The 27211-nt window shown below is 44.6% G+C and overlaps 1 protein-coding gene across 1 annotated transcript in view; it reads left to right on the top strand.

The window, feature by feature from the left end:
* Positions 1-334: 334 nt before the first annotated feature.
* Positions 335-27211, top strand: part of ERICH6B (glutamate rich 6B) — a 74936-nt gene continuing 48059 nt past the window's right edge. Inside the window, exons 1-4 of the mRNA XM_030813357.1 lie at positions 335-387; positions 8395-8445; positions 18851-19491; positions 25175-25223. Coding sequence (XP_030669217.1) covers positions 18909-19491; positions 25175-25223 — 632 coding nt within the window. The 5' untranslated portion in view covers positions 335-387; positions 8395-8445; positions 18851-18908. The remainder of the gene's footprint in view (positions 388-8394; positions 8446-18850; positions 19492-25174; positions 25224-27211) is intronic.

The following is a 27211-nucleotide window of genomic DNA, read 5'->3' as shown; positions in this document are numbered from 1 at the left end:
CTTCATCTACGCACCCACCACAAGCTTAGCGCTGGACCCCAGGATTCTAGAAAGTCCCAGCCTGGAGGTCTGACGGGTACTGTCTCCATTCAGGGAAACACAATCCCCATGGCTGCAACTTCCCCCTGACACAGGCGACCTTCACGCAAACAGCAGGAAAACTTTCTGGCCGCCGCTGACGCTTGGTCCAAACAGTTCCCCGCCAGGAGAGAGGCTGGGAAAGGGAAGGCGAGGGCAGGTGCAGAGGCTTAGAATTCTCCGCCACGCACACACGCAGATTAGATGGGGCCCTGGGAGGCTGCGGAGTGCGGTTCCCATGGTAACCGAGAACTGCCACAAACGCCGGGGCCTGAGATCGAGGTGGATGCGCGCGGGCGCCTGGCTTGGGTAAGGGCTGCGCACGTTGGTGATGCGCTCCTCCTCCTCTTCCCCCCCCTTCCTCTTCCCCCTCCTTCTCCGAGGGAGAAAGCAGGGAGCAGAGTGGAGGGTCTGGGCAACAAAGAAGCGCCAAGTATGTAGACTTCTTTGTTTCTCTCGCCCTTTCTCGGCCTCTCCATTCCCTTAGCCTTTCTGACTTCTGCTTCGACCCAGCTTCTTCCCACTGTGAAGGCCGTTGTTGGGTCATGATATTTCTACAAATAAAGGATAAGGGGTCACTCTCTCTCCAGAGAGCCCCTAGCTCTGGGGGAAAGTGTGAGTGTGGATAGTATGACTTCTTTCTTGACAGCCTGCATATAGACCAGTCCCCCAACCAGGAACAAATTCCCCAGATCAAAAACTCCAGCCTTGCCCACGAAGCAGCTCCTGTGGCCCAAAGGCAAGTCACTCAGCTTCCCGTTTCCTTCCCCTGCCTCTCTAATGTGGGGGGTAAACAGCAGTCCTAACTGGCCTTCCAGGGAAATGGTGAGCAGTGACCAAGGTCAGTGTTTTTACAAGTGTTCTGTGCCAAGTGACGGCTCAAAGTCACCCTCCTTGAAAGTTCAAACCTGAATATATTTGAAATTCTATTTATAAAAAAGACCCTAGGAAATTATGTTGTAATGAGTGCACTGGGTGTCTGTAGTGCTAAAAACTGCACTGATTGGTCTAAGGGGGTTGCCAGAACATTTTGACTTCATGTTTGCCCCCTGGCATGTTTTAATGTGGATCCAGGCCAGCCCAGGCCTGGCACCATGGAATTCACGGAATTAGGTCATCAGTTGTTCCCCTCATGGGGGAAAGCAGCAAACTTCAGCCAAGAATCATGCAAGTTAATGAACAAGGTTATAAACAGCTATGATAGACGATAACAGCAACTAGAATGCATTACATTTGCAGAGCGCCATGGAATCCTTGGAGTCCTTTACAGAAATGAGGCTTCTCACCTTGATCCATCTAGGGTTTCCAAGCATCGGCTGGCAGAAGCCCAGTGACAGCCAAGGGTCGCCCACTCCATCTTCTTCACCAGCTCCCAGCTTGCTGTCTTAGCCCACCCATAACTCATCTCTTGAGTTTCCCCCATAGCAGGAGGGAAAGTGAAGTGACGGGGGCTGAAAAGTCCAAACCGGAAATTTCATTTGTGGTCAGCCTCCTGTGTGCCTCTCCTTCCGTTGGATCATCCATTCGATCCACATCCTTCTGTTGAAATCCTGCTACGTGCCTGACATGGTACCGGGCTACAGTCTCATGGGTGAGGCAGACACACAAACCAAGGAGAAGTGCAATAGGAAAAAGGCAGTGACAGAGCAGTTGGGAAAAGAGAGACTCTTTCTGGAAGAGCCTGTGTGTCTTCCCAGATGAGGTGACTTTGGGTTGGGTTTTAATGAGTGAATAAACTTGCTATAAAGTGATATGGAAATTCAAAAGAAAGGGTGGGACTCCAAATAAAATCCCACTCTGGAGGAGCCGCCAGAAATATGTACTGGATCCTGCAGAGAAAAAAGAGGGCCCATTAATATATTGAGGTCTCTGGTTGGAAGGGACACATACAACTGTCTACCAAAGCTCAAGGCTTCTCTTGCACCAGGAGACAGGGTGAAGCCCTGTCCTCCCATTTCTCCTGTTGGAGATGGGGCTGATGTATCCTGCTAAGACAGACCCCGGCAGCAAATTCCTCAGCCCTTCCAGACCTCAGCCAAGAATCTGTATCCATGAGTTCCCCAGCCCAGCATTGACTGGTCTCCTAGACCTTAGTAGTTTACCGGCCTCTTCACTTCTGTGTTGTGTAACTCAAAAAATCTTTGTATAGAAACATTTGCCTATGTTCTTCCTATCCCACTAAAAACAGCAAGTGTGAGTTTAATAACAGAGCTTGTTCTGTGTTTCATATTTAATCCCTCCAAACTCCAAATGTGGAACCAGGCATCTTTGCCCTCTCAGACTGATGCTTTCTAGGAGAAAGGGGTTGCTTAGGCAGCACACCCCAAGTCCCAAGCCTGCCTCTCAGCTCTATATCCATAGAAGATCCCCAGTCCAGTTTTGACTGGTGGTCATGATAAACTTCAGCTTTATGTTAGTTCACCGCTTCAAGTAATGCTTTTGGAGCATGACTATATGTGTGTGAGCGTGACTATATTCTGCACTTAGCCATGACCATGGGCTGAGTGCCCTGGGAGCTACACCTGATCATGTTCATGGACACAATTAACAAAATAAACACTGTCGATATTCCTCACCCAGGCCTAATTTTCAGAACCCCTGACAAAAGCTGGAGCTTGCAGCCCTAATCAAACCAGTCTGTACAACCAGCTTTTCTACAAGGTCTCAGAGGTTTTTGGAGGCACCGAGGAGAGATTCAGGTAGAGTTCCCAGGTACTATTAGGAAGCTGGTCCACAACCCACCAATTCCCAGAACTCTGTAGCCTGTGGCTGTGGATATTTTTTTCATTAGGAAGGGCTCACTGCCACAAGGGTACCCCTCTTTGAACAAGGATATAGGTCCAACATAGGATAACATGTCTACCGGGGTCAACCATTCTCTGTCCTGCAAAATTCCTAACTCCTGGAAACTTGAAAACTCCTGACACCTTGTGGTATGTGCAGATGAGCTCTTTTGCCTGGATGTCTGAAGAGTCCAGTCTTCACATTGAGGATGGCTTCTACGTGACCTGGGTAATTATGCTTGGAAGAAATCCACGAGCAGTCAAAACCTGAAAGTCCCTTTGCTCCTGGTCTTACCAGCCTTCCCAATGACTAAGTGGGGCAATTTCAGGTCATAAAAGATGCCCTTCCTCTCTGATTCTATGCCTCCCTGATCCCCCGTTGAAATCTAGAATGTTTGCTGCTTCTGTAGTCTGCCATGTGAAAACACAGACCCTCTAGCCAAGGCAGCTGCCCTTGATTCTTTAGGGAGGTCAGCAGCGGGAGGAAGAGCCCTGCTGGCCAGGCAGGTAGGAGGGAGGAGAAAAGGCTGTCACACGGGGCATTAACAGCATAGGCTCCTTCCATAAATAAGCTCCCCTGGAACATCCTCTGGCTAGCTTTTAATTAAGTGGGGACTGCCCAGTTCTCTCATGGGCCCCATACCCCAGGGGCCAGAGGTAGTGCTGGCATCTGCTAGCTCCCCATCATCTCCCCTTACAGATGATTTCTCTTCCAACTCCTGTTAAAACTCTCCTCTTTTCTCATTCATTACATAATCATACTATGTTGTATTTTATTTTCCTGTCTTTCTGCTTAAGCAAGAAGCTTTCTTGAAGACTATCTATAGGTGTGCCTTATGCAACCTTGTGGCCCCAGTGACTGACACAGTGTCTGGGACAATAAAAAGTTCTCAATAAATGTTTGTGGAAGGAAAGAGGGAAAGAAGAAAGAGAAAAAGGAGGAGGGAGACTTGGAAGCTTATCATTTTCAGAAGCACATTGGATGAGGTCTGGTGAATACACTAAATGATAGTATCAGGACTCACCAATATTTGGGCAGCCTAGAGGGGTGAGGCAAAACCTGCAAGATGAAATGTAACATCAATCCATGTAAATACCTGTATCCGGTTCAAAAAATAAGTAGAAGTTTAGCACAGAAGAAAAAACAGATAAAGAACATAAAAGCTACCTTCAAATATTTGCAGCTCACTGTGAAGTCTGGACTATGTAGCTTCAGGGAGCAGACCTCAGAAGGTTGGCTGTAAACCCAAGGGAAGAAGATTTAGCAGCAGAAGTGTGTGCCATTTGATTCATGCTAAGTATAGTGCCTGGCACATGGAAATGGTGGCTGCGATTTTTGTTATCCTTATTATTACAGTGTCATGGTCATTATTTATTATTTATTAGATCTGTCCAACAGTCAGTCTCAGGAGGCACTGAGCTCCCATCCTTGGAAAGCCAAGGTCATCACTGGGGAGCCACCTGTGTCTGGGGTCACCCCACCTGTGTGGGATGTTTGTCAAGCTGATTCCTAACCCCTGGCCTCCCCTTTTCCCTAATTCTATGACTCTAAGAACAATGCCCTGTATATCCTGGGTAGTGAAAGCTCTAGATGCAATTCCTGACTGAGGAAACTGTCTTTTCTATAAGGTTTTGCACTCTTTGCATTAGTTGCAGCGTGCCTCCCTCTTGCAACGCCACTGAAGCATCTCTTTGATGTTGAAAAACAAAATTGCTTTGTGTGAAAGCTTCTTTAATCTTATATAGATACAAATGCCTTGTATCTTTGGGGATATGCCAAACCACTCAGTATTTGAGAATTAATCTTATTAAAGAAAGCTCTGTTTAATCCCCACTGCTGTTTGCCAGAGATGTCAAATAATTCGACACCTGTTCCTGCTGCCGCTTTACTGTGCACTCTTCCTGGATTTATTGTTAAGGAAAATACATTAGCTTGACTGGGCTGGACAATGAGATTCTAGCATTCGGTTGGATGCTATAGCTATAGTAAATTTCCTTTATAAGTATTACCTCAGTTTCTTAATTAGTTAAAGAAAAGGAAAGAAAAGTTAGGGGTAGGGGATGCTTGCCTGTTGTGAAGAGTAACAAATGATATGATGAAATTGCTTCATTAACTATCTAACTCAATATGATTACTTATAGTAAAACATCAGTATTGCTAAGAAAAATGGGGTTCATATAAAGTAACTATTTGTTGTCTCTTCCCAAGCATATAGGAAACCCCTGTCCTTGATTAGACCTAGTCTGTAAAATATCTTTTGCATATAAATGTATATTATATATAAATATATATATACACACATACACACACACAGTCCTGCCACATAACATTTCACTGGACAGACCGTGTATACAACAGTAGTCCCATAAGATTATAATACCATATTTTCACTCTTCTTTTTCTACGTTTAGATATTTTTAGATGCACAAATTCTTACCATTGCGTTACAATTGCCTACAGCATTCAGTACAGTAACATGCTGTCCAGCTTGTAGCACAGAAGCAGTAAGTTACATCATATAGCAATAGACGGCACCATGTAGGTTTGTGTGAGCACACGCTGTGATGTTCACACTGTAACCACCTGACAGGTTCTTCCTGCCTGCTGCACAAGCAAAATCAATTCACAGAGACCATGGCACTGCAGTAAGAAAGAGTCTAATTGATGTGAGGCTGGCCACACCATGCAGGAGATGGAGTTACAACTCAAATCAATCTCCCTGAGCATTTGGAGGTTAGGGATTTTCAAAGATAGTTTGGGGAAAAGGGTTGGGGGTGGCTAGGCAAGGGGTTATTGCTGCTGATTGGTTAGGGGTGCAATCATAGTGGTATAAGAAATGGTTCTCCTGCTTGCTGAGTTACTTCTTTTGAGTGGGCCACAGGAGTAGTTGGCAGGTCCAGGTGGAGCCATAGGTGTCAGACATGCAAAAAACCTGAAAAAGACATCTCAAAAGGCCAATCTTAGGTTCTACAATAGTGGTGTTGTCTGCAGGAGTGATTGAAGTTGCATATCTTGTGACCTCCAGAATAATGGCTGGAAATCGTTTATGTCTACACCTTAGCAGAATTCAGCCTCCTCTCTCCTCCTGGCCTGGTGGTCTCTCATTAGCTTTACAAAGGTGGTTGAGTTTGGGGAAGGGCTATTATCATTTCAACTATAAACTAAATGTCTCCTAAATTTAGCTGGCCTAAGCCCAGGAATTTTTATGAGCATCTTGAAGGCCAAAGGCAAGACGAGGTTTGGCCAGATCAGATCTCCTTCATGCCCATGATTTTCTCACTGTTATAATTTTTGCAAAGGTGGTTTCAACACAATGGCAAAATTGCCTAATGATGCAGTTTCTCAGAGCATATCTCCATCATTAAGTGATGTATGATTATATAAAAATGTCAGTCAAAATGAACTCACTGGCTCCCTTTCTCCCAATTCACTTCTGGATCTTCTCAGTTAGGAGCTATCAGTGAACAATCCAAACACACAACCATATGAGATAATCACTCAGTTACTAATTTTGTCAATTATTTGTCGAGCTCCTATCAAATGCCAGGCACTATTCTAGCTGGTGGGAATACAATGGTGAACAAGAAAGCAAAGTTCCTACTCTCAAATCTACAAACCAAAGAACATGGTATGTTCGAGAGTAACAAATATTACGAGGAAAATAAAACAACATGATAATACATGTAGTGATTGGAGGTGAGGGTCGGGGGTGGCAGTGTTAGAAAGCCTTGCTGGGGAGATGACACTGGAGCAGAAACTTGAGAATGAGCCAGGCGTTGGAAGATCTTCAAATGGATGAAGAACTTTTCAGACAGTGGGAAGGGCAAGTGGAAGCATCCTGAGGTGAGAACAGGTTGCAGCAAGGGAAGGAGGAGTTCCAGAAGGGCAGGAGAGGATGTGGGGCCAACCTGGGTCGGCCCAGGAGGGCTTTCAAAGGGAAGTGGAAGCCACTGAAGGATGGCTGGGAGCAACATAGAAGCAGTGGAGCAATGTGGTCTATTTTATGTTTTTAAAAGCCACCTCTGAAGAATGGATTATTGGAAAGCAAGAGCCAAAGCAGAAAGACTGCCATAGAAAACGCTGGATTTGACAATGGTGATAACAGTGGTGGTAGAAGGAAGAATGGATTCAGGACGTTTTGTGGGAGGTGGTGCAAGAGGACTTATGGATTGATTCATGGGTTTGGGAGGATGAAAAAGAGGAATCAAGGGTGACTCCAGGTTTCTTCATCTGAGCACTCAGGGAATTATACCAGAGGTTCCCAAACTTTCTCTGTTCAGGGCACCCTCAATGTCTCAGTGAATTTTTCACGGTGCCCACAGGCCAAAAGAAATCCCTAAAGGTTTCATGTATTGAATCGTTACATCCAAATAATTTAATGAATATCTCATCCTTGTGTCACATATTTATGTCACAATTTAATACACAGAAATTGAAGGAAAAAATAATGCTTTTATTTCCTTAAATAGCCACTGCAGGGGAGAAAGCATAATTTATTTTCTTTCCCTTTTTTAGGTCCTTAGTAGAGACACTCTCCTGAAAACAAAAGTCAGATTACCAAAAAACATGCAAAAATGTATGAATGCTTGCTGTACCTATCATACAGGAGAGGACTCAGTTCAAAAGTATTTCTCTCTCAAGGCAGTGGCTTAGGGACCTTGCTTAAATAGTATTTTAACAAAGAGCCATAAATACCATGTAGTGACAAGACAAAGAAAAGAGCAGTTCCAGTCTATTAAAAAGCAGGAAAGTGTGTGAGAAGAGAGTAGAATCTGTTCCCAGATTCCTCTGGTGTCTGCTGCTGCCTTCTCTGGGCCAATAAGCAAATGCCATCTCCAATAAGGCAGGATTTTTGTGCTGCCATCAAGCAAACAGAGGCTGAGGCCGAGTGTTCCCCTGCATTTTCAGTGTCTTTAACTTAACAATTCTCAACATTTTGGAGGAAAATATTTTGATTTCTTTCTCCACAATGACTTACTAATGAATCGTGTGTACCCATTGGGCATTGCACAACTTCCCAAATCTTGGAATCAACTGGACGTGGCCACCCTCATTTCCTGTTCCATACTGATTTTGGGGTGGTGCTTGATTTTTATCTCAACAACTGCCACATGCCCAGCTTTACAAAATATGCCATAATTGAAAGGAATGTAGCATAATCTAAAGTTAGTTGATGTCCAACAGATGTCAAGTATCACTGTTTCCCTCAAAAATTTAAACTATAGTGTGGCGTCCCTGTGAGTTCTCTGCAGTGCCCAGGGAGCCTTGGTGCACAGATTGGTGATGCCATTTAGGGGTGGCGGTGGGGTTGGCAGAAGAGGCACACTGTAAGTAAGGGCTGTTTTGGTTTGATTTGCTGTTGGACATTCAATGAAAGCTAATGACCAAGGAACTTTAAGGGAGAAACATACCACAAAACTAAATTCATCCAATGTTAGTATAGAAAAAAATCTATTTTCCAGCATTATTAAGAAATATGTTTTTCTCTGCCCAACTTCCTGGATAACTAACCAGAAAACGTTTTTCTTTCAGCTGTGATTGTTGAAAACTCTCTGACTTGGACTCAGTTTACCCCCTAACATTGTAAGTACTCAGCCAGGAGCCTGACTGGGCTCCATTGTCTCATGTCTTGAAGATTACACGGTCATGATTTCAAATAATTCTTATGGTCCTCCCTGTTAGCCACTCTGTGATCCTAGAAACAGCCATGTCAAAATAGATCTCCGTGAAGTGGATTTTATTTTGCTACAGAAACAGCATTTTAAATGCACTGCATTTCTCATTACGAACAGGGCTTTCGATAAATTCTTGATGATACCACCAGTAGGGCTTCCAAAGAAATGTTTTTGCAGGGTTAAAGTCTCTTATCTGCAAGCTCTGAAATACAAAAAGTTCTGAGAACTGAGTCTTCCTGATAAGTTTGTGACACTCATTTTTCCACAAAACCTGACCTTCCAGAACTACACTGGGAGCAAAATCCAGCCTAAATGGAAGTAGAACTAAAAGCTTTTATTTATCCCACTTATTGTAAAAGTTTACATGTTTGTTGCAGAAATACTAAGACTCACCACAGTGTGCTTCCCCAGAGCCCTCTGGGGTTGTTTTTTTATCTACAATGTAATTGATATATCTAAATTCCACAGCACAACTGGCCGCAAGGATTTTGAACAAGGGATAGTTAGTCTCAGACACACAGGGTAGAGAGGAACCTATGGATCTTCTAGGTCAATCTATTAATTGCCTGGAGATATGTGGCAGAAGCAGCGAACATGTTCAAAATCATATACTTTTTAGGGGAGGTGCAGTGGCTCACGCCTGTAATACCAGCACTTTTGGAGGCTGAGGCGGACGGATCACCTGAGGTCAGGAGCTCGAGACCAGGCTGGCCAATATGGTGAAATCCCGTCTCTACTAAAAATACAAAAATTAGACAGGCGTGGTGGTGGGCGCCTGTAGTCGCAGCTACTCGGGAGGCTGAAGCAGGAGAATCGCTTGAACCTGGGAGTCAGAGATTGCAGTGAGCCGAGATTACACCACTGCACTCTGGCCTGGGTGACAGAGTGAGACTCTGTCTCCAAAAAAAAAAAAAAAAAAAAGTATACTTTTGGGATCTCAGCCAAGAAGACAGTGCAATTTCTCCTGCCACCAGCTGCCCACTACCCCACGAGGCAGCCTAAACATGTGCTCATAATTGCTGAAACCCTGGCATCTCAGCACAGTTAGTGGGTAGAAAGGTATTTTTCACACACCCCAAAAATACCCTTCTTCTGAGATCTGAAATTAAATATGGTATCTGTTATAACAATTATCAATAATTCTGCTTTGTTGCTGATAATTGTAACTATTTAAGAGAGGTTAATTGAAAGGTTCTTTATCTGACTTGAAAATTAGTGCAGTCAAGTTGTAACCGCAGATGTCTTTTCATCTCAGTGAATTTCATTTTAGCAAGTAGGAACTCTAAATATTACTTCTTCGTTCTTTTAAATAACTTTCATGAAAGCTTTTAAATATTTGAAGGAATCCCTTAGAACTTGAGTTATAAAGATTGCAAAGAAGACATATGTTGCTTATCTCCTCTTTTGTAGTATTTAGACTTTGGAATGAGACAGACATTGAATATCAAATACGGCACTAAGAAGCTATGGCCTCAGACCAGCTCACTGCCCTGGTTCTTAGTTGGTTAATAGGATAACTATACTTTGCCAGATTGTGTTCAATCTTTAAAGGAAAAAGGAAAAGGAAAATACCTTTTCCTGTTCTAGGCACATAGTAAGTGCTCAGCAAATGACAGAAACCCAACTTCTCCCTCCTCCTCTTCTCCCCCTCTTTACTTTCTTTATCAAGGAGAATTGTTGTTTAACCAGAGCTTGTGGAAGAGGCTGTGAGAGAGCTAAAGCCAATGCACAGGGGGAGACCTCTAAGAAGGTTCCCTGAGAAGGGCTGTCCTCCAAAACACACATGACAGTTGGCACTGGGGAAAGAACATTGCCCTCAGCAAGAGCAGACCTGGGTCCAGATCTTAGTCTAGCCACTTAGGACTTGCCTGACCTTGGTGGAGTTATTTGATTTCTCTGAACCTTAGTGCTGTCATCTATAAGATGGAGATGATAGTGTTTACCTCATAAGGCTGCATGATGAATCCATTAAACAGGGCATACGAAAGCACTTTGCAGCACAAAGCACTACACAAACAGCTAAAGCATAGAGAAGAAGCGGGGCCATACTTCAGTCTGGAAACAGAAGAACCTTTTCCTAATTTAGATAAAAGGAGAAGAAAAGGCAGATGTGGCAAATTACAGCCCAGTCCATGTGATATTGATGCTGGGCAGAATTCTAGAACATTTCACTTGGGACAGGGTACAGGCAGCAGGGCTCCCTGGAGAGTGAGGCGGGGGCACTACACCTCTCTGACCACCCTTAGAGATGGGAGGACACCTTGAGTGGATTGGGAGTCAGGGAACCAAAGAGGAGGGGCTTCAGGAAGTTGAGGGGGAGGGGCCTCAGGAGCAAAGTGGGAGTAGCCTCAGGGATTCCAGGGGCCAGGTCTCAGGGAGCACGTTGGGAAGAGCTTTAGAGAGTGGAGACTGAAGGGCCTCAAAAGCTTGGCCCAGCCAGCAGCCTGTAGAAAGAGCTGCTTTCATCCAAACCTTCTTGGGTTTGGTTTGTTTTGGTTTGTTCTTTTGAGACAGGGTCTTGAAACCAGCACAGTGGCTGATCTCAGCTCACTGCAGCTTTGACCTCCTGGGTTCAAGTGATCCTTCCATCTCAGCCTCCCACGTAAGCTAGGATCACAGGTGCACACCACCATGCCCAGCTAATTTTTTTAGGTTTTTTTAGAGATAGAGTTTTACTGTGGTAGCCAGGCTTCTTCTTGGTGTTTCTTTTTTTTTTTTCTTTTCAGCCAAAAATGTTTGTAGTAAGATTTTCTTTCTCCCACCTTTGGACTATTTTTGATGCTCAGGTAGAAAACAATTTTTTCTTTCAAACAAATTTTTTTTCACACCTGTAAATGAAGACTGTAAACTCTTCTGTTTCCCCTGAAAGCTGATTTTCCTTACCTATGAAGTGAGGGTGATGATGCCCACATCAGGGCTCGCCGTGAGGTTGGAGGGGGCCAGAGCTTTGGCCACACAGAACCTTAGCTCCCCTCCCACAGCCTCCCCTGACTGATGGATGGAGATGGGCAGCATGAGGGGCTTCTGCCACAGCATCCCTGGGGCTTTCTGGTTGGACATTTGTGTCAGTGGTTTGGATGAGGATACAGATAAGACTAAGCTGGGAGGAACAGGAAATGGCTAGCAGTCAATGAAAAATTATTTGGATGAGCCAAAGAAAATGTAACGTCCTGGTTAGAGGGGCAGGAGCCCCCTTCCTCTTTTGGAGTGGGTGTACTCCAAACATCCTCACAGATTTGGCAGAGTTCCCTCTTCTCAGATACACCACACCGCACCGTGAGAGGCGCCCTTGTCTCCACGTGTCTGGGCCTGGGCTTGGCTTCTGTTCTGGGCCACCTGTGTAGAGAGCCCTTGGCCCACAAGAGTGCATCTGGGGAGAAGACTCTAGAAACCTCACCATCCACAGAAGGGTGGAAGGAATGGGAAAGGGAGGGGCCAGTATTCACACATTCACTCAACATACATTGTACCCGCTGTGTGCTGGCCAGGGCCCTAGGCCCTTGGGCTACACCAGTAAATCAAACCAAGATCCCTGCTCCCAGGGAACTTACTTTGTAAGAGATAAGCAAGACAGCGCACACCACAAATGAATAAGGTACTTGGTACATTAGATGGTGAGAGGTGCTCTGGGGACAGGATGGCAGGTTAAGGGAGATGGTAAGTGCTAGGAACGGGCAGGGAAGGACCCAGGGCAGTGGGGCATGCCTCACTGAGGCACTGGGGAAGGGGGTGACAGAGGGAGCAGGACTGTGGCAGACATCTGGGGACAGGACCCAGGCACAGGGAGAGTAAGGGCCTTAACCAGAAATAATGCCCTGACCAGCACCTGGCATGTTAGGAAAGACCAGCAGGTCTAGGACCAGCAGGGCAGCAGCCAAGGGAGGCAGGGGGAGAAGAGTCAGGAGGACATTGCAGGCACTGAAAGGGCTTTGACTTCATCTGGGAGAGGGGAGCTATCACAGGGAAGTGAGGGGTCCACCCCACATCTTCAAAGCCAGCAACTCTGTGAAGAATAGACCTGTTAGGGGGTGTGATTGTTAATTTTATGTGTTAATTTGACTGAACTAAGGGAGGCTCATTATTTCTGGGTGTGGCTGTGAGGGTGTTTCTGGAAGAGATTAGCACTGGAACTGGTGGAGTAGGTAAAGAAGATCATCTTCGCCAATGTGGAGCCAATGTCCAAGCCACTGAGGGCCCAGCTAGAAGAAAAACATGGAGGAAGGGACAATTTTTTTCTCATTCTTCTTTGTCTGGGACATCCATCCTCTCCTGCCCTAGGACCTTGGAGGTCCTGGTTTGCAGACCTTCAGACTCCAGGACTTACACTAGGGGCCCCCCTCCTCCATGTCTTAAGCCTCCAGCCTTGGACTGAATTACACCACCAGCTTTCCTGGTTCTCCAGCTTGCAGACGGCAGATGGTGGGGCTTCTCGGCCTCCATAATTGTGTGAGCCAATTCCTATAATAAATCCCCACTTATATTTCTATATATATCCCACTGGTTCTGTTTCTCTGGAGAACCCTGAATGATACAGAAGGTAATTGCAATAATGCAGGCAAGATGTGTTCGTGGCTCAGAGCAGGGTGGGAAAATGGAGGGATGAGAAGAGGTGAGATCCTTTGAAGAAGGAGCCAGACTGCTCTCCTGGTGGATATGAGGTAGGGTGAGAATGAAAAAGAAGAGGCTTAGCCCAAGGGCTGAGAGGTCTGGGGAGGAAGACTAGGATCCCAGTTTAGGCACAGTGAGTTTGAGACGTCTGTTAGACATCCCAGCAGAGATGCCAAGAAAGCTGTTGGAGTTGAGCCTGGAGTCCTGGAGGAAAGTCTAATTGCTACCTTCAAATCCTTAAAAAGCTGTCATGTAGAACTCTTCCTCCTGGCTCCCCCAGGACTGAAAAAGGCCAGCGATGAGTGGAAGTCAAAGCAAGAAGACTGATTCAATCTGAGGACTTCTGGACTGTAGTTGTCTGGAAATTGAATGATGAGCTTTATAAAGCACAGACTATCTTACATTTTTAGATAACAACTTCCTGAAAGCATGGCTGAGAGTCAGAAAATGTGCTGACCAATTGTAAGGGTGGTTCTGTCTGGGCAAACAAAGTATCACTAAGAAAATCCCTCAAGTCAGGCCGCTTTCCCAGGGAGAGGTACCAGCCTCCTGAGGAAAAGGGAGCTCAACTCCGGCACTGCCCCAAAACCATCATTTCTCCTGGGACCCAGCCACTAGGACCCAGACTGAAGGACAGATGGACCCCAATATCTAAACCTCTCAGCTGGGCTGCAGACAGTCCCTGGAGCAGGGTAGTTGGAAGGCAAATCTCTTTTTTCTCTCCCCATGGCATGAACTGATTAAGGCCTCAGAAGGACCCACAACACACATTCACACACATAGATGTTTACACACACGCACCTTCAGAGCTGGTTAGGAATAACTGTGCAATAATTACAGTGCCTGACACTCCTTATGCCTGTACACACTGCCTCATTGCATCCTTTCAGGAGATATGTCCTGTTGTTCTCAAATGGGTCAGGGTCTGAATCACAAGTTGGAGCCAGGATGTTTGCCCCAGACACTGGGTATCAAGTTGCCGTTACTATTTATTCCACCTGTAGGCTTGTATTACAAATTTCTAAGAGAATTAAAGGGAGAGTGTCTAGAAAGCAGTTTCTTTTTCTGATCTTTGAAATGAGAATGCAGCTGACTGGACCCTTTTTACAAGGCCTGATGAGAAAATAGGAAGAAAAGACCCATCATCTGGAATGACGGTGTGCCATTGATAAATGCTCCCCTGGGCTATCCAGGGGACCGGCTGATTTTGATCTCTTAAGCAGCTACAAAAATCTGAGAGGTAGGGAGCCCTGAAGTGTAAGCCTTTGATGGAGTGGCCAATGCCTATGTGTGCTCCTCACCTCTCCCAGGGGAGGGCTGGACAGACTGGCTGTCAAAGAAAACCAAAGCTGGACAGCAATCAAAGCAGTAAAATATATACATTTTAAAATTGCTTAAAAATAGGCTGTCACTATGTTCCCAAGGCTTGTCTTGAACTCCTAAGTTCAAGTAATCCTTCCCGCTTCAGCCTCCCAAGTAGCTGGTACTATCAGTGCGCACCACCATGCCCCACAGTAAAAATATATTTTACTCACGACCTCTTGCAATAGGAGAAAGGAGATCCCAGTATAGAACCGGACCCATTTCTGAATACAGCATGGGCAAATGGAAATTTACAGCCAAGGACAGAGTGAGGAATCAATGGATAGAAAATTAACTCAGAGGAAACATCAAGGCATCATCGGGGTAGATGGGAAATTAACAAGAAACATCAGGGATAAAGGAGATTCAGGCTAAACCAGCCTGACAGGATTCTTGATGAAGGCAGGCCTAGGGCATGGGAAGGATGAGAAATCTGATCAGGTAACAAGGATGGTCAGATACGGAGGATGGGGCAGGATTCTTGCTAAATAGACTTAGCAGGTTTCTTGCTAAAACTGGACTTTGTAGAATTACCATTTAATCCACCAATTCCACTCCTGGGTATCAACCCAGAGGAAAAGAAAGCATTACATCAAAAAGATACCTGCAACTGTATGTTGATCATAGCACTATTCACAATAGCAAAGGTATGGAATCAACCTAAGTGTCCACCAACGGATGATCAAAGAAAATGTGGCATATATACAAAATAGAATACTGTGCAGTCATAAAAGAATGAAACCGTGTCTTCCACAGCAACATGGATGGAACTGGAGACCATTGTCTTAAGTGAAATAGGTCAGTCCACAGAAAGACAAATACCACATGCTCTCACTTCTGAGTAGGCATAGAGTGTGGAATAATAGACGATGGGGACTCAAAAGAGTGAGGGAGTAGGAGAGGAGTGGATGGTGAGAAATTATTATAACAAGAAATTACTTAACGAGGACAATGTATGTTATTTGGGTGCTGGAGACCCTAAAAACCCTGACTTTACTACACAACCTACGAATGTAACAAAATTATACTGATACCCCATAAATTTTTACAAAATAAAGAAAAAAAATAAATAAAATGAATCTGGATTTTACAAGGAAGTGCACAGACGAGTCTGGGAGAAGTTTCAGGAGCCTGACTAGAGTTTGATCAAGCAAAGAATCCTTGTCACCACTCTTCAATTGTTCTCGCCATCCCAGCTCTGTCTTAGGGCGAGGGAGCAGCAGCCAGTGGGAGTTAGAAGTAGACAGCAATAATAGGTGGTGTGTTGAGGTTTTAGATGAAAAAAGCTGAAGGGGCCTCCTTTACAATGGAAGAGGCTTCTACAGACGTAGCTGTGGTTGGGTCCCAAAGCTTTCCGTAGCTCACCCTTTGCCCCAAAAACAGTGTCCTCCACCATCAGCGCATGTATTATTTATACCTCGCCTCCTCCAAAAAGCATTGGAGGCAGCCTACATGAAAAACATTCATATACCACAGAGCCATAAAATGAAGGATAAAAGGGCAAGCCAACTGCAGGCACAGCTTCCATTCTCCGCTGCTTCTTAACTGTCTGGCGAATGGCCACGGAAATCCTCTTGCTCCAGAGTTGCTTTAATCCTAACATTTTCACCATCACCACTGTGAAGCAAAACTTATGGGAAGCCATCGTTTTGGACTAGACTCCTGCACTAGGTCCCAGTAGACAAGACCAAACCAGAACGGAGTCACTCATGCTAAGTGCCATATAACCAAACTGAAACTGTAAGGAAACAGATAGATCCCAAAACAGCACACTTTTTCCTGAAAATGGGAGATTCCAGTCTACCTGAGAATAATAAGCAAGTCCTCTCTCTGCTTTAACCCTTACCAAGAAAAGTAACCGAAGTAACCTAATGTTAGCCAATCCACTTTTTTTTTATTGCTCTGTTTCTGTGTTCCCACCTCACAGAGCCCACTGTTTTGCTACTGCCTGGTAGGAGCTCTCATTCTGTTTGTAGAATGGTTCTATTCATGAATCATGAATAAAAGCCAATTTAATTAATAACTAAATTTGTTGCAATTTTCTCTTGATGCCACCCAACACAAAATGCTTCATGATGGGTTTTAAAACTCTCCACGCACAGGCTCCACCTTTACTGCTACCATCTTTGTCATCTCTCTGCACGGCCAACTTTCCCTGCCCCAGGCAGATCCGGTTACTCCCTATCCTCAGCCACTGACCTTTTAAGTGATCAGGCTACCAGTGAAGCCTTGTTTTTCTCTCCACCAACTCTTTCAGTCAATTATTTCCCAGATTTACATTTTGTGAAGCTATCACAAGGTAGGTTCTCTGGAAATAGACTCTAAAATGCAAACTGCTGAGATGCAACTGTTGAGATACAAAATGTTTCTTGGGGTCAACCCCTGGAGAAAAAAGGGAGAGGAAGCAGGCTTGGGCCAGATGGAGACGGCACTTGTGGAGTAGGCTTGGTGAGCCTTGGTCAGCCTGCCGGAGAGCTCTGGGGTGAATGTGGCCTCTCAGAGGTGTGCTGCCTGGAGTTGACTGTGCTTTTCTACCTCCACCTTGCCTGGTCCTCAGATACAGGCTGTCCCAAGAATGGCATCACTATCAGAAAGGGACTCTGCAGCTGAGACACATCCTGAAGGAGCTGGCAGCTGGGGGCCACCTGTTAACCACACTCCTCACCACTGGGCAGCAAGTCCTTCTTTGAAAAGGGGATCTGGGCAGTGCACTTCTGTGTTCACTTCCCCAGACTAACCCTATTGGAATCCAGCAATCTAAGGGCTCCAACAGTGATGCGGGTGGGTAAATGTGCCATTTGCCCATGATGAATGGCCTTGTCCATCACACCCCTTATCTTGAACATCATGCTGCATTTGCTAAAATTGATCCTGGTGGTCTCATCTGGCTGGTTCCCTAGAACAGAGTTTCCCACTCAGACTGCCAGAAAGAGGCAGGCCAAGATATGTATCTCTTAAGTCCCCAGAGCAAGCAGAAGGATTCTGGGCCAGTTGCCTCTTCAGTCTGTCCTGTTGTGCAGAACAAATGTCATTTTTAAACCTTCAGGGTGCACTGCTGTAGAGCCACCTCCTCTTGGCCCTCCATTCAGTCACTGGCCATATGTTTACTGGACATCTATTATGCACCAGGCTCCCAGCTAACCAACAGAGATACAGGTGAGGAACAGGTTATAGAAGGTCACTATCATTGAGACACTTACACAGAGTGGAAGAGAAAAATTGAACAAGAACACACAGAAATGGACACATAATTAGACACAATGATAAGTGCTGTAGGAGAGAGTAACAGGGTGGGGGCAGGGGAGGAGGGATTGGGATAGATAAGGCCAGAAAGACAGGCAGGCATGGAACGGAAGTGACATTATATTCTAAGCACAACAGAAAGCCACTGGGAGATTTTAAGCAAAGGCAATCCTGATTTGATTTATATTTTTACAAGAAGACTCTTTGCAGCAAATGACTAGCAGAACAGTAGCAGGGGTCTCAGGAAAACCAGTAATTCAGTCTAGAGATGGTGTGTTCACCATGGGGAATCACAGTGGGCCACAGTGGAGAGGAGGAGGAGTGGAAGAATTCAAAATCTATTTTCAAAAAAGAATGACACTGACCCCATCCACCTTTAAGGAGCTTATACTGTTGAAAGGACAAAAGTGCAAACAATTTAATATAGCAAAATAGTTACTTTAATAAAAAAATAGAGAGGACATGGATGGAGCAGAAGAGGGAGCCTGGAGATGCTCAGTGTTAAAACATATTGTAGCATTTGCCTGGTGAGCTGAGGGCAGATGGTGCCGTGGGCGGGGCTGACAGTGCATGTGGTAGCCATGAGGACATGACCCACAGACTTCTGACCACAGGGGCCTTAACTGACCAGAAGCCCCAGTCACTGTGTCCATCCTACACTGTGGGAACCCCTTCCATTGTGTTGGTCACTTGTGTTTAGAAATCTATTTTTTGTGACTCCTTTCTCCCCAGATTTCAAGCTCCTGGAAGATAGTCTCTGTCTTATTTATTGTGGCAATAAATACTTAACAAAAAATAAAAATCTTCTCTAGCAATAGCACCACTAAACAATGATTGCTTTCCAGCCCTCCCTGTTGACTTCATATTGTGCAACAATGTCAAAGGCCTGGCCTTCAGGTGTGGTCTCCCCACCCAGCTCACTGAGGGTAAGCTTCCATTCCCTCTTCTTGTGCCTTTTTCACTGGCCACTATGTACTGATCTGCATACTTAAAGAGCCCTCCAAAGACTACTGAATGAAATAAGTGAACAAAAATGGGATTAAATCAATAGGCAGTTGCTATTACTGGCTAATAGGATTTTATTCCTTTCTTGGATACAGGATGATAAAGTGATGTTGGCTGCTGCAGAAGGAGTTCACCACCTACGACTTCCCCAGCATGTCTGCTGAAAATAATCAGTTATCAGGAGCATCACCTCCTCACCCTTCCACAGCTCCCCAATGTTCCACACAGACCTTGCCTTCAGAGAAAGAGGATACTGAAGTAGAAGTAGATGAGGAAAGTCTACAGGATGAATCTCCATTTTCTCCAGAGGGAGAGTCTCTGGAGGACGAAGGGTATCTGGAGGAGGAAGAGGATCTGGAAGAGGAAGAGTATCTGGGGAAAAAAGAATACTTGAAGGAGGAAGAGTATCTGGGGGAGGAAGAGTATCTGGGGAAAGAAGGGCATCTGGAGGAGGAGGAGTATCTGGAGAAGGCAGGGTATCTGGAGGAGGAAGAGTATATTGAAGAGGAAGAGTGTCTGGGGAAGGAAGGGTATCTGGAGGAGGAAGAGTATATTGAGGAGGAAGATTATCTGGGGAAGAAAGGGTATCTGGAGGAGGAGGAGTATCTGGGGAAGGAATCATATCTAGAAGAGGAAAAGGCTCTGGAGAAAGAAGAGAATCTGGAGGAGGAAGAAGCTCTGGAGGAGGAAGAGAATCTGGATGGAAAAGAAAATCTGTATAGAAAGTATCTGAAAGGTGAGTATCTGGAGGAGGGAAAGCATCTACAAGAGGAAAAGTATCTGAAAGGGAAAGAAGGTTGGATGAAGAAGAGTATCTGGAAAGGGATGAGTATCTGGAGGAGGGCCTCCCAAAGGATGGTAACTCTAGTTTACCAGGATGCCCAGGAAAAAAGCACAAACCTGACACAGAGCCAGAGCACAAATTGTCAACTCTATCCATGGTGCTGACAGGTAGGAAGACTCATTTACTGACAAAGTTCTGCTCACAACTATAATACAATAGCTTTGCCCCAAAGCACTGCACCAACAAAGCAGGCAGGAAGACTTCATAAACATAAAGCACCTGCTTATAATAATAATTGTTATTTGTATCTTTCCTTTTTCATATTACACAAGTAATATATGTCATTGCAGATGTTTTAGAAACTATATATAAGCAGGCCAGGAGCAGTGGCTCACACCTGCAATCCCAGCAGTTTGGGAGGCCAAGGCGAGAGGATTATGTGAAGCCAGAAGTTTGAGACCAGCCTGGGCAACATAGCGACACCTCATCTCTATAAAAAAATTTTAAAATTTAGTCGGGTGTGGTGGCACACACCTGTGGTCCCAGCTACTCAAGAGGCTGAGATGGGAGGATCACTTGAGCCCAGGATTTTGAGCAGCCTGGGTGACAGAATGCTCATCTCTAAAAAAAAAAGAGAAGAAAGAAAGAAAGAAACTATATATAAGCAAAAAGAAGACAGCAAAAATCACCACCACTTGACTATCAGATTTGATAATCACTTTCCACACTTTTATCTTCCCCAGACTTATTTTATATATATACACACACGCACATACATATATTTATATACACATATATATACACATACACACACACCTCTTTTGTAAGAGGATCATGCTTTATATTGTGTTTGTAACCTACTTTTAAAGATACACTTATTTATATATTTATATAAACACTGTATACTTACATGAATATCATTTAATATTATATATATTAAATACATTATTAAGCTTTCTACAAATCATTTTAATGACTGCATCACATTGTGTTGTGTTGATAAGCTATAATATTTTTAATCAATCTGCTATTATTGACCATTTATTGCTTCCAATTTTTTGTTACTTTTTAAAAATGGCATTTTGGTGCACTGCTTTATCAGAGATCTCTATTTCCTGGAATACATTCCTACACTCTGTTGCTAGGTCAACAGACACTGGTATGCTTCTCAGGATACCCATTCGGCCCCCTTAAAGGAATCATTTTAGTCTGTGGGTAAGTATTTGACTTTGGAGTGATTTTTCTCATCCAAGGGCTAAAATTTTTCCAACACTGTTTCAGCAACTGGCAGCATTTCCTCATGTTGGGTTTTATTATTTGGCAGCAGCCTCCTTGTGCTGTTTGCTAGCAGTGACTAATGTCAGCTTTTGCTCATATGCCCCTGCAGTGTCTTCTCTTGATGTCGTGACTGCATGGCCATATTCAACTAGGTACAGAAATGTAAAGGTTCAGGTCACCTACATCATCTTCATGTTGGCCTATAAGTAGAACTAAACTATTTTTCTGGATCCGGTTCTGCTACCAACTGCAAGCATCCTAGGCAGCCTGAATTTTTAAATTCCTAAAAATCTGATTACATACAACCTACATCCTAAAAGCTGGGTGTTCTCAGCAGCCACACAGGCATTTTACCTTTATGTCCCTCTCCATCAAATCGGATGTACCATCCTTGATTCCTACTCCCCTCCTGGAAATTTACTTGTTGCATTGGAGAGGTAATTCTGCTATTGCTGGGAAACTCTCTTTTCTGTGTGCCTCTACCATTAAGCTCTCTCTTGGAATCCTAATATCCCTGCTGTTAAAGTATCAAATGTAATTCTAATACTGAAAAATAGCATTCAGGGCTTTTTCTCTTGCACGGTATGAATCAAGCATTCTTAACATGTCCCCTCTATGTGCTGGATCTTTGTAAATATATTACCCACTAGAGTAGGACAAATACAATGCTGTCAAGCGAATGGAACTGTGTATAAAGCAAACACTTTGAAAATAAATGTCCTGCTAACAAAAATTGGAGAGGCACTGAAAAAACACTAGGGAGATGCTGAAATGCCTTTCAAGGCTCATGAAAGAATGTCTTGGTCTATGAAATTCTAGGGTTTCAAGACAGATTGTACAAAACAGGTTAAGAAAAAATTTATAAGAAATTTCTTAACTTTTCAAAAAAATATATCAATATTTTTATGTAGAATAGTCTCCTAATACCCTTAAGATATAACTCTGTTTACCCTTGTGTTGAACCTCAGTGACTAACAAGAGTGCCTTCTTCACCTATAGCAGATGCTTAGTACATGTAAATTGAATCAAGTGATCATATTCACTAACTAGAGCCAGTCACACTCACATATACATGGGTACACACACATTTTTTTAATCTTATCCATTAATTGGCATCTATAAAATGAGCCCTAGATATGACAAATGGGCTTATCTCTCATGCTGATGCAGTAACTGCTTGAGGTTAGTAGTGGAAAACTACGTTGAGAAGAATTCTGAGGCCTTGTCTGGGCTCAGCAGCAAAGAGTGCTGTGATCAACTAGTGATGTCTGCCACAGGAGCAGACAGTGAAGGGGGTGCCTGAGTGCCATTTATTTATCTACTTAATAGCAGATAGGAGTCTGTCATGAAGAGCACATTTTCCTTTCTCTCAGGAGCTTGACTGCCTAGGTTTGAATGCCAGCTCTCTCCCTTTCACTAGTTGCATGAGCTTGGGCAAGTGGCTTACCTCTCCATGTCTTGGTTGTCTTCATTGTAAATAGGAACAGCATTAGACCTACCTCATAGGATGTGTGGGAGGATTAAAGGGGTTTAATTGGGTAAATCATTAAGAGATATGCCAGGCACATAGCATTTTAGGCCTAAGCAAGTGTTAGCCATTATAAGTATTACTATATTACATGATGTATTATTATTCCCTTGCCATTGACTTGTGCCTGGCCACACACCCCTAGCCACAATACCTGCTTTGTGAAATGGACATAACCAAAAGACGAGACACAATGAACCAGGCTGTGGGAGGGATCTGCACCCTCCACTCATCCACCCTACAGGCCGGTCAACTTCAGAGACTCCCATAGCCCTGGACAAATCAGGTTACATCAGACTAACAACACCCGCCCACCTCTCTTCCTTAAAGGGTTGATTCCCCCCAGAGTTTACGGGGAAATCCAGTAAAATTGGGTGAGCAACTTGAATATAAATGCAGCATCAATTGCCAGTGAATAATTGGTTAGTCGCATCTGACTGGCCTGCTGGGGGAGTTCAGATTTTGGATGCACAAAATGGGCGTGAGTGCTGTGGTGTCCAAGTCAGAAAACCCAGCACACAGTGGAGTCTAGACCTTGGGCATGTCACTTACCATCTCTAGGTTTCAGTTTCCCCATGTGCAAAAACACCTTTCTCACAGTGGGTTGTAATAAGTAAATGAAGTAACATATCTGAAACTGCTTTGAAACTCCCCTGTACCACACAATTGTAAGGTATAAAATACTCTTCTAATCTTACAAGAAGAAAGGTGCTAGACGAGCCTCCAGGCTACATTGCTCTCCTGCTGCCATAGAACATGCTGCCATAGAATATAGAACATGCTGCCATAGAACATGCCATAGAACATGCATGTAGAGTGAAACCACCCCATAATGAGACCCCCTTTTAGTTTTTTTAGTACCCAAGACATTCCTAATGATAAATTCTGCCCTATGACAAAAAATGCTATAGAGATGTCCCAGTACATTGATTTTGATTCATCGTGTTTTTGCCTAATCTTTTGATATACATAGTGCATCGAATTTTATTTTCTTTACCCTGCTAGATCCTCCTCGGCAGCTCCGAATGCCATCTGACCTAAATGCTGTAATTCAGTTGCCATTTCCAGTTGAGAGTTGGTGTCCCAACTACCATTTCCAACAGGGAACCTAGCAATTCTGGAAATTTCAGAAGAAAGGTGCAAGAGATACTAACAAGGCAGAGAAGAGAAAGCCAGCCAACTTTTCATGCAAGGAAGTTCACTTCTGTGACCTTGAGTCAGCCACTGGTGGGTGGGGGAATGCTGAGCCCCAGAGCTGGTTGCTTCTGCCTCCAATGTGCTCCCAAAAGAACAGAATCATTTTCTGCACGTGTCTTGTCCCAGTGAAAGTTAGGGAACAGAGTCTGATGGCATAGGGTGAATATTGTTTATTTCACAATCTCTATCTCCTTTAATTGTCCCAACCATTATCTCTTCCTGCCCATGTCACAGATGAGCAACTTGGAGCTAGAAAGAGGGTATGTGACTACTCCAAGGTCACAGAAAATCATTAGAAGGGCCAAACTTTCTCTCCTCTTCTAGTTGCTTCTCCTCCTTTCCTCCCTTCCTTCCTCCTTTCATGCTTTGTTTCTGCTTTTTAATAAGTTATGTACCTATTTTAATTTTAGAAAAGTGACATCAAAAAACAAATATCTTCTTGTTCCTTTCTTTGAAAAATGAAAAATTTGAACAGTAAAAAGTAGAAAGACATCCCACGAACATTCAAATATAAATAAAGCTAATTCACACTTAAGTGATTTGTATTCTGTCTCTCTGCCGCCGTTGTTTGCATTTTTGGTAGTGATGGTCCTTGTTGTGTGGTTTGGTTTTTACTGTTTTAAACATGCTGTCTATACAAGTTAGTACTTTACTTTTGTAACTTAGTATTATAACTTCATCATTTGCCCATGTTGCTTAATTTTTAGAGACATCATTTTATTTTTTTATTTTTTGGAGATGTAGTCTTGCTCTGTCGCCCAGGCTGGAGTGCAGTGGTGCGATCTTGGCTCACTGCAAGCTCCGCCTCCCGGGTTCACGCCATTCTCCTGACTCGGCCTCCCGAGTAGCTGGGACTACAGGCGCCTGCAACTACACCCGGCTAATTTTTTGTATTTTTAGTAGAGATGGTGTTTCACCACATTAGCCAGGATGGTATTGATCTCTTGATCTCATGATCCGCCCACTTCGGCCTCCCACAGTGCTGGGATTACAGGCATGAGCCACCTCACCCAGTCAAGACATCATTTTAATAGCCAAGGGATGTTCCTTAATAATATTTTCTTGCATGGTTAAGCTATGGATAAGTGGAAGTGTTCACATTTCCCTTTCCAATTCAAATGTTCCGGTTCTCGTTTCTCTACTGCTTCCCCCGTTGCCATTTTGTATTATCAGACTTGGTGGCATAATTTATCCCAAGACTACAAGAAATTCCTTATGCCATATCATTCAAGGCAAACAATCAGGTGATTACATGACACAAGCAGGTCCTTTAAAATTAAAAATAATTCTTAAAATACATATATCCCCTGCACCTCAGTCACCTCTGCTGGACAGATGTCCTTCATCCCGATACAGCGGTAGGCTTCTGGGATAACCATAGAGATAAGCAAAGCAAACTCGAATTTCCAAAATCCATGATTGCCTGAAAAGTATCTTCTTGAGTTCTCACTAATTTTATAAAATTTCAACCTAGTAATTTTTAAAGGAAACCATTAAGAGACAATACTAAAGAAAAGTAAAAATAGAAAATTTCTGTAACTAGGGCCCTCTCCATGTACTTAACAACATATTTTTAAATAGAAAGAAAAATGCTTTTTTGCCAATATTGTTTTTTATTCTTTTTTCCCATAGAACCCAAGGCAAGTTATTCATCACAAACCATGCTTCTTCATGACGCAAGGTAATAGTTTTCTTTTGGGATAAATCAAGTGGAAACTCCTGCTTGGGGACAATGTTTCAGCAGCCCTTGGAGAACCCAAGACAGGGAGTGGCGTGGAGTAGGGGAGGAAGAAGGAGTTTAGTGGGGGCTCCTGGAAGTTACAACCCTGCTTGCCTCTGCCACTCAGTCACTCACAGGGGAGAGGCAGGTCCCAAGATCAGAGTCCTGGGTACTCAGAACCACTAGAGACGAAAGGGGCAGAGATCATCTGAGTCTGGAGAGAAGGTCTCAACCAGGAGAAACCGCAAAGGGCTCACAAGCAGTGCTCTCAGGGGAGCAGATGAATGAATGCCCCAAGGGAAGGTGCAGTCTGTCCAGGAAGAGAATAGGCTCAGGCATATTTCCAAGGCCTGAATTCTCATTCAGTGAATACTCATTAAAATCCTGTGACAGGACTTGGCACACACTAGACGGTCAATGAAATATCTGTGGAATAAGAGAGCCTCTGTGGAATATGCTGGGCCTGCTACGTGCCCAGCTGCAGGGGTACACAAGCTTTGTCCTTGGCTTTTTGTCTTGTCCCCTACACTTTCTCCCCAAAGGATAATTTATCTCCACTAGATCTAAAACAAGCATGGGGCCAGTTTGGTTATGGCAAGAAGGAGGAATGAAATCCCAGTTTTGCCAAGTAGGGGACCCATAAGTTACAACTTGAGGGCACAGGGCTTCCACGCAGGGCTGTCCCTTGAACCAGCGAGGCGGCCCCCCTCCAGCCCTGCACTGGCCGCTCTGTTTCCCACTGCACACCCCAGGGGCACTGCAAGGCCTCTGACAGGTAACTCCACTGCAGGTGTTGCACAAATGAGGGAGTGGCATTCCAAAGGCCCCCGTTCACCCCAATCGCTGACACTCAAAGCAAGTGAAGCAATGTGCCCAGACACAGTGAAGGGACCCAACAGTGATGTGACCACCTTAAAGATATTGAGAACTGGGGCTTTGGAGCCAGACTGCCTGGATTTATTTTATTTAATACTACAGGGCAGCCACTTAATCTCCTGGTACCTCAGTTTCTTCATCTGTAAAATGGGGAGAGGAAGATTTCCAGCCTCACGGGGTTTTGGTGAGGATGAAATGTATATTTACTCAGCGGGAGGCTGAACAGTGGCCAGCATACAGCACAGTCTCAGTAAGTGCCACAGATCTGTGTCATCCTCCGTTCTGCACCCCACGAACCGCCAGGTAGAAAACTTAGCATGCCTGGAACAAGAGTCAGGATTCCTGGTCAGCTTTATTCCAAACACACACACCCAGCCAATCCTTTGTTCATATTTCAGCTGAGGAGGTTTCCAGTGGGTTCCCAGGGCCCATGGAAAGCTGTGAGGATCAGAGAGGCCCTGGGGGCCCTTCCTCGTGTCCACACCAGGCTTGGGTCCCCAGGGGCCAGATCTGGGCCTCCAAGTTCTCAGAGAGGCCCAGGATATTCTTTACATGAGAAAGCTGAGAACCCAAACCTTCCACAGACTCCTTTAGGCAATAAGTGTTACATTCACACGTGCACGTGTGTGACAGGCAAGGGTTGGGGAAGGATAGCAGGTACAGATCAAGCGTGTCATGTGTCCCTTATAAACAGAAAGGCTATCAGCCACCCCAGGCCTGGAGCAGCTCCCTCTCTCACTTCCCCACTTACCGAAGGTCCTCCAGGCACGTGCGCGGCCTTCCCCTCACTAAAGCACTACAGAAGGAGGCCTCGAGCAGTCCAACTCCCCAGGATCCAGGATCCAATGGCTCCTCCCTGTGTCCTCTCCATTGCAACAGAACACAGGGCTAGTGTTCAGCCCAGTGGCTGGAACCCGGCTCTGCTTCCCAGGAGGTGAGCCCTGGCAGGAATCCCAGAAGGCCCTGCAATGATCCAGCCTGGAGCAGGCACGACAGACAGCGTATGGGGGGAAATGTACATGATAGTGGAAATGACCAGAGAGGCCAATATTGTGAGATAACTCTCTAAGTTT

Source organism: Nomascus leucogenys, chromosome 5, assembly GCF_006542625.1.
Source record: "Nomascus leucogenys isolate Asia chromosome 5, Asia_NLE_v1, whole genome shotgun sequence".
NCBI classification, from domain to species: domain Eukaryota; kingdom Metazoa; phylum Chordata; class Mammalia; order Primates; family Hylobatidae; genus Nomascus; species Nomascus leucogenys.
This window is presented reverse-complemented; position numbering and strand designations above follow the sequence as displayed.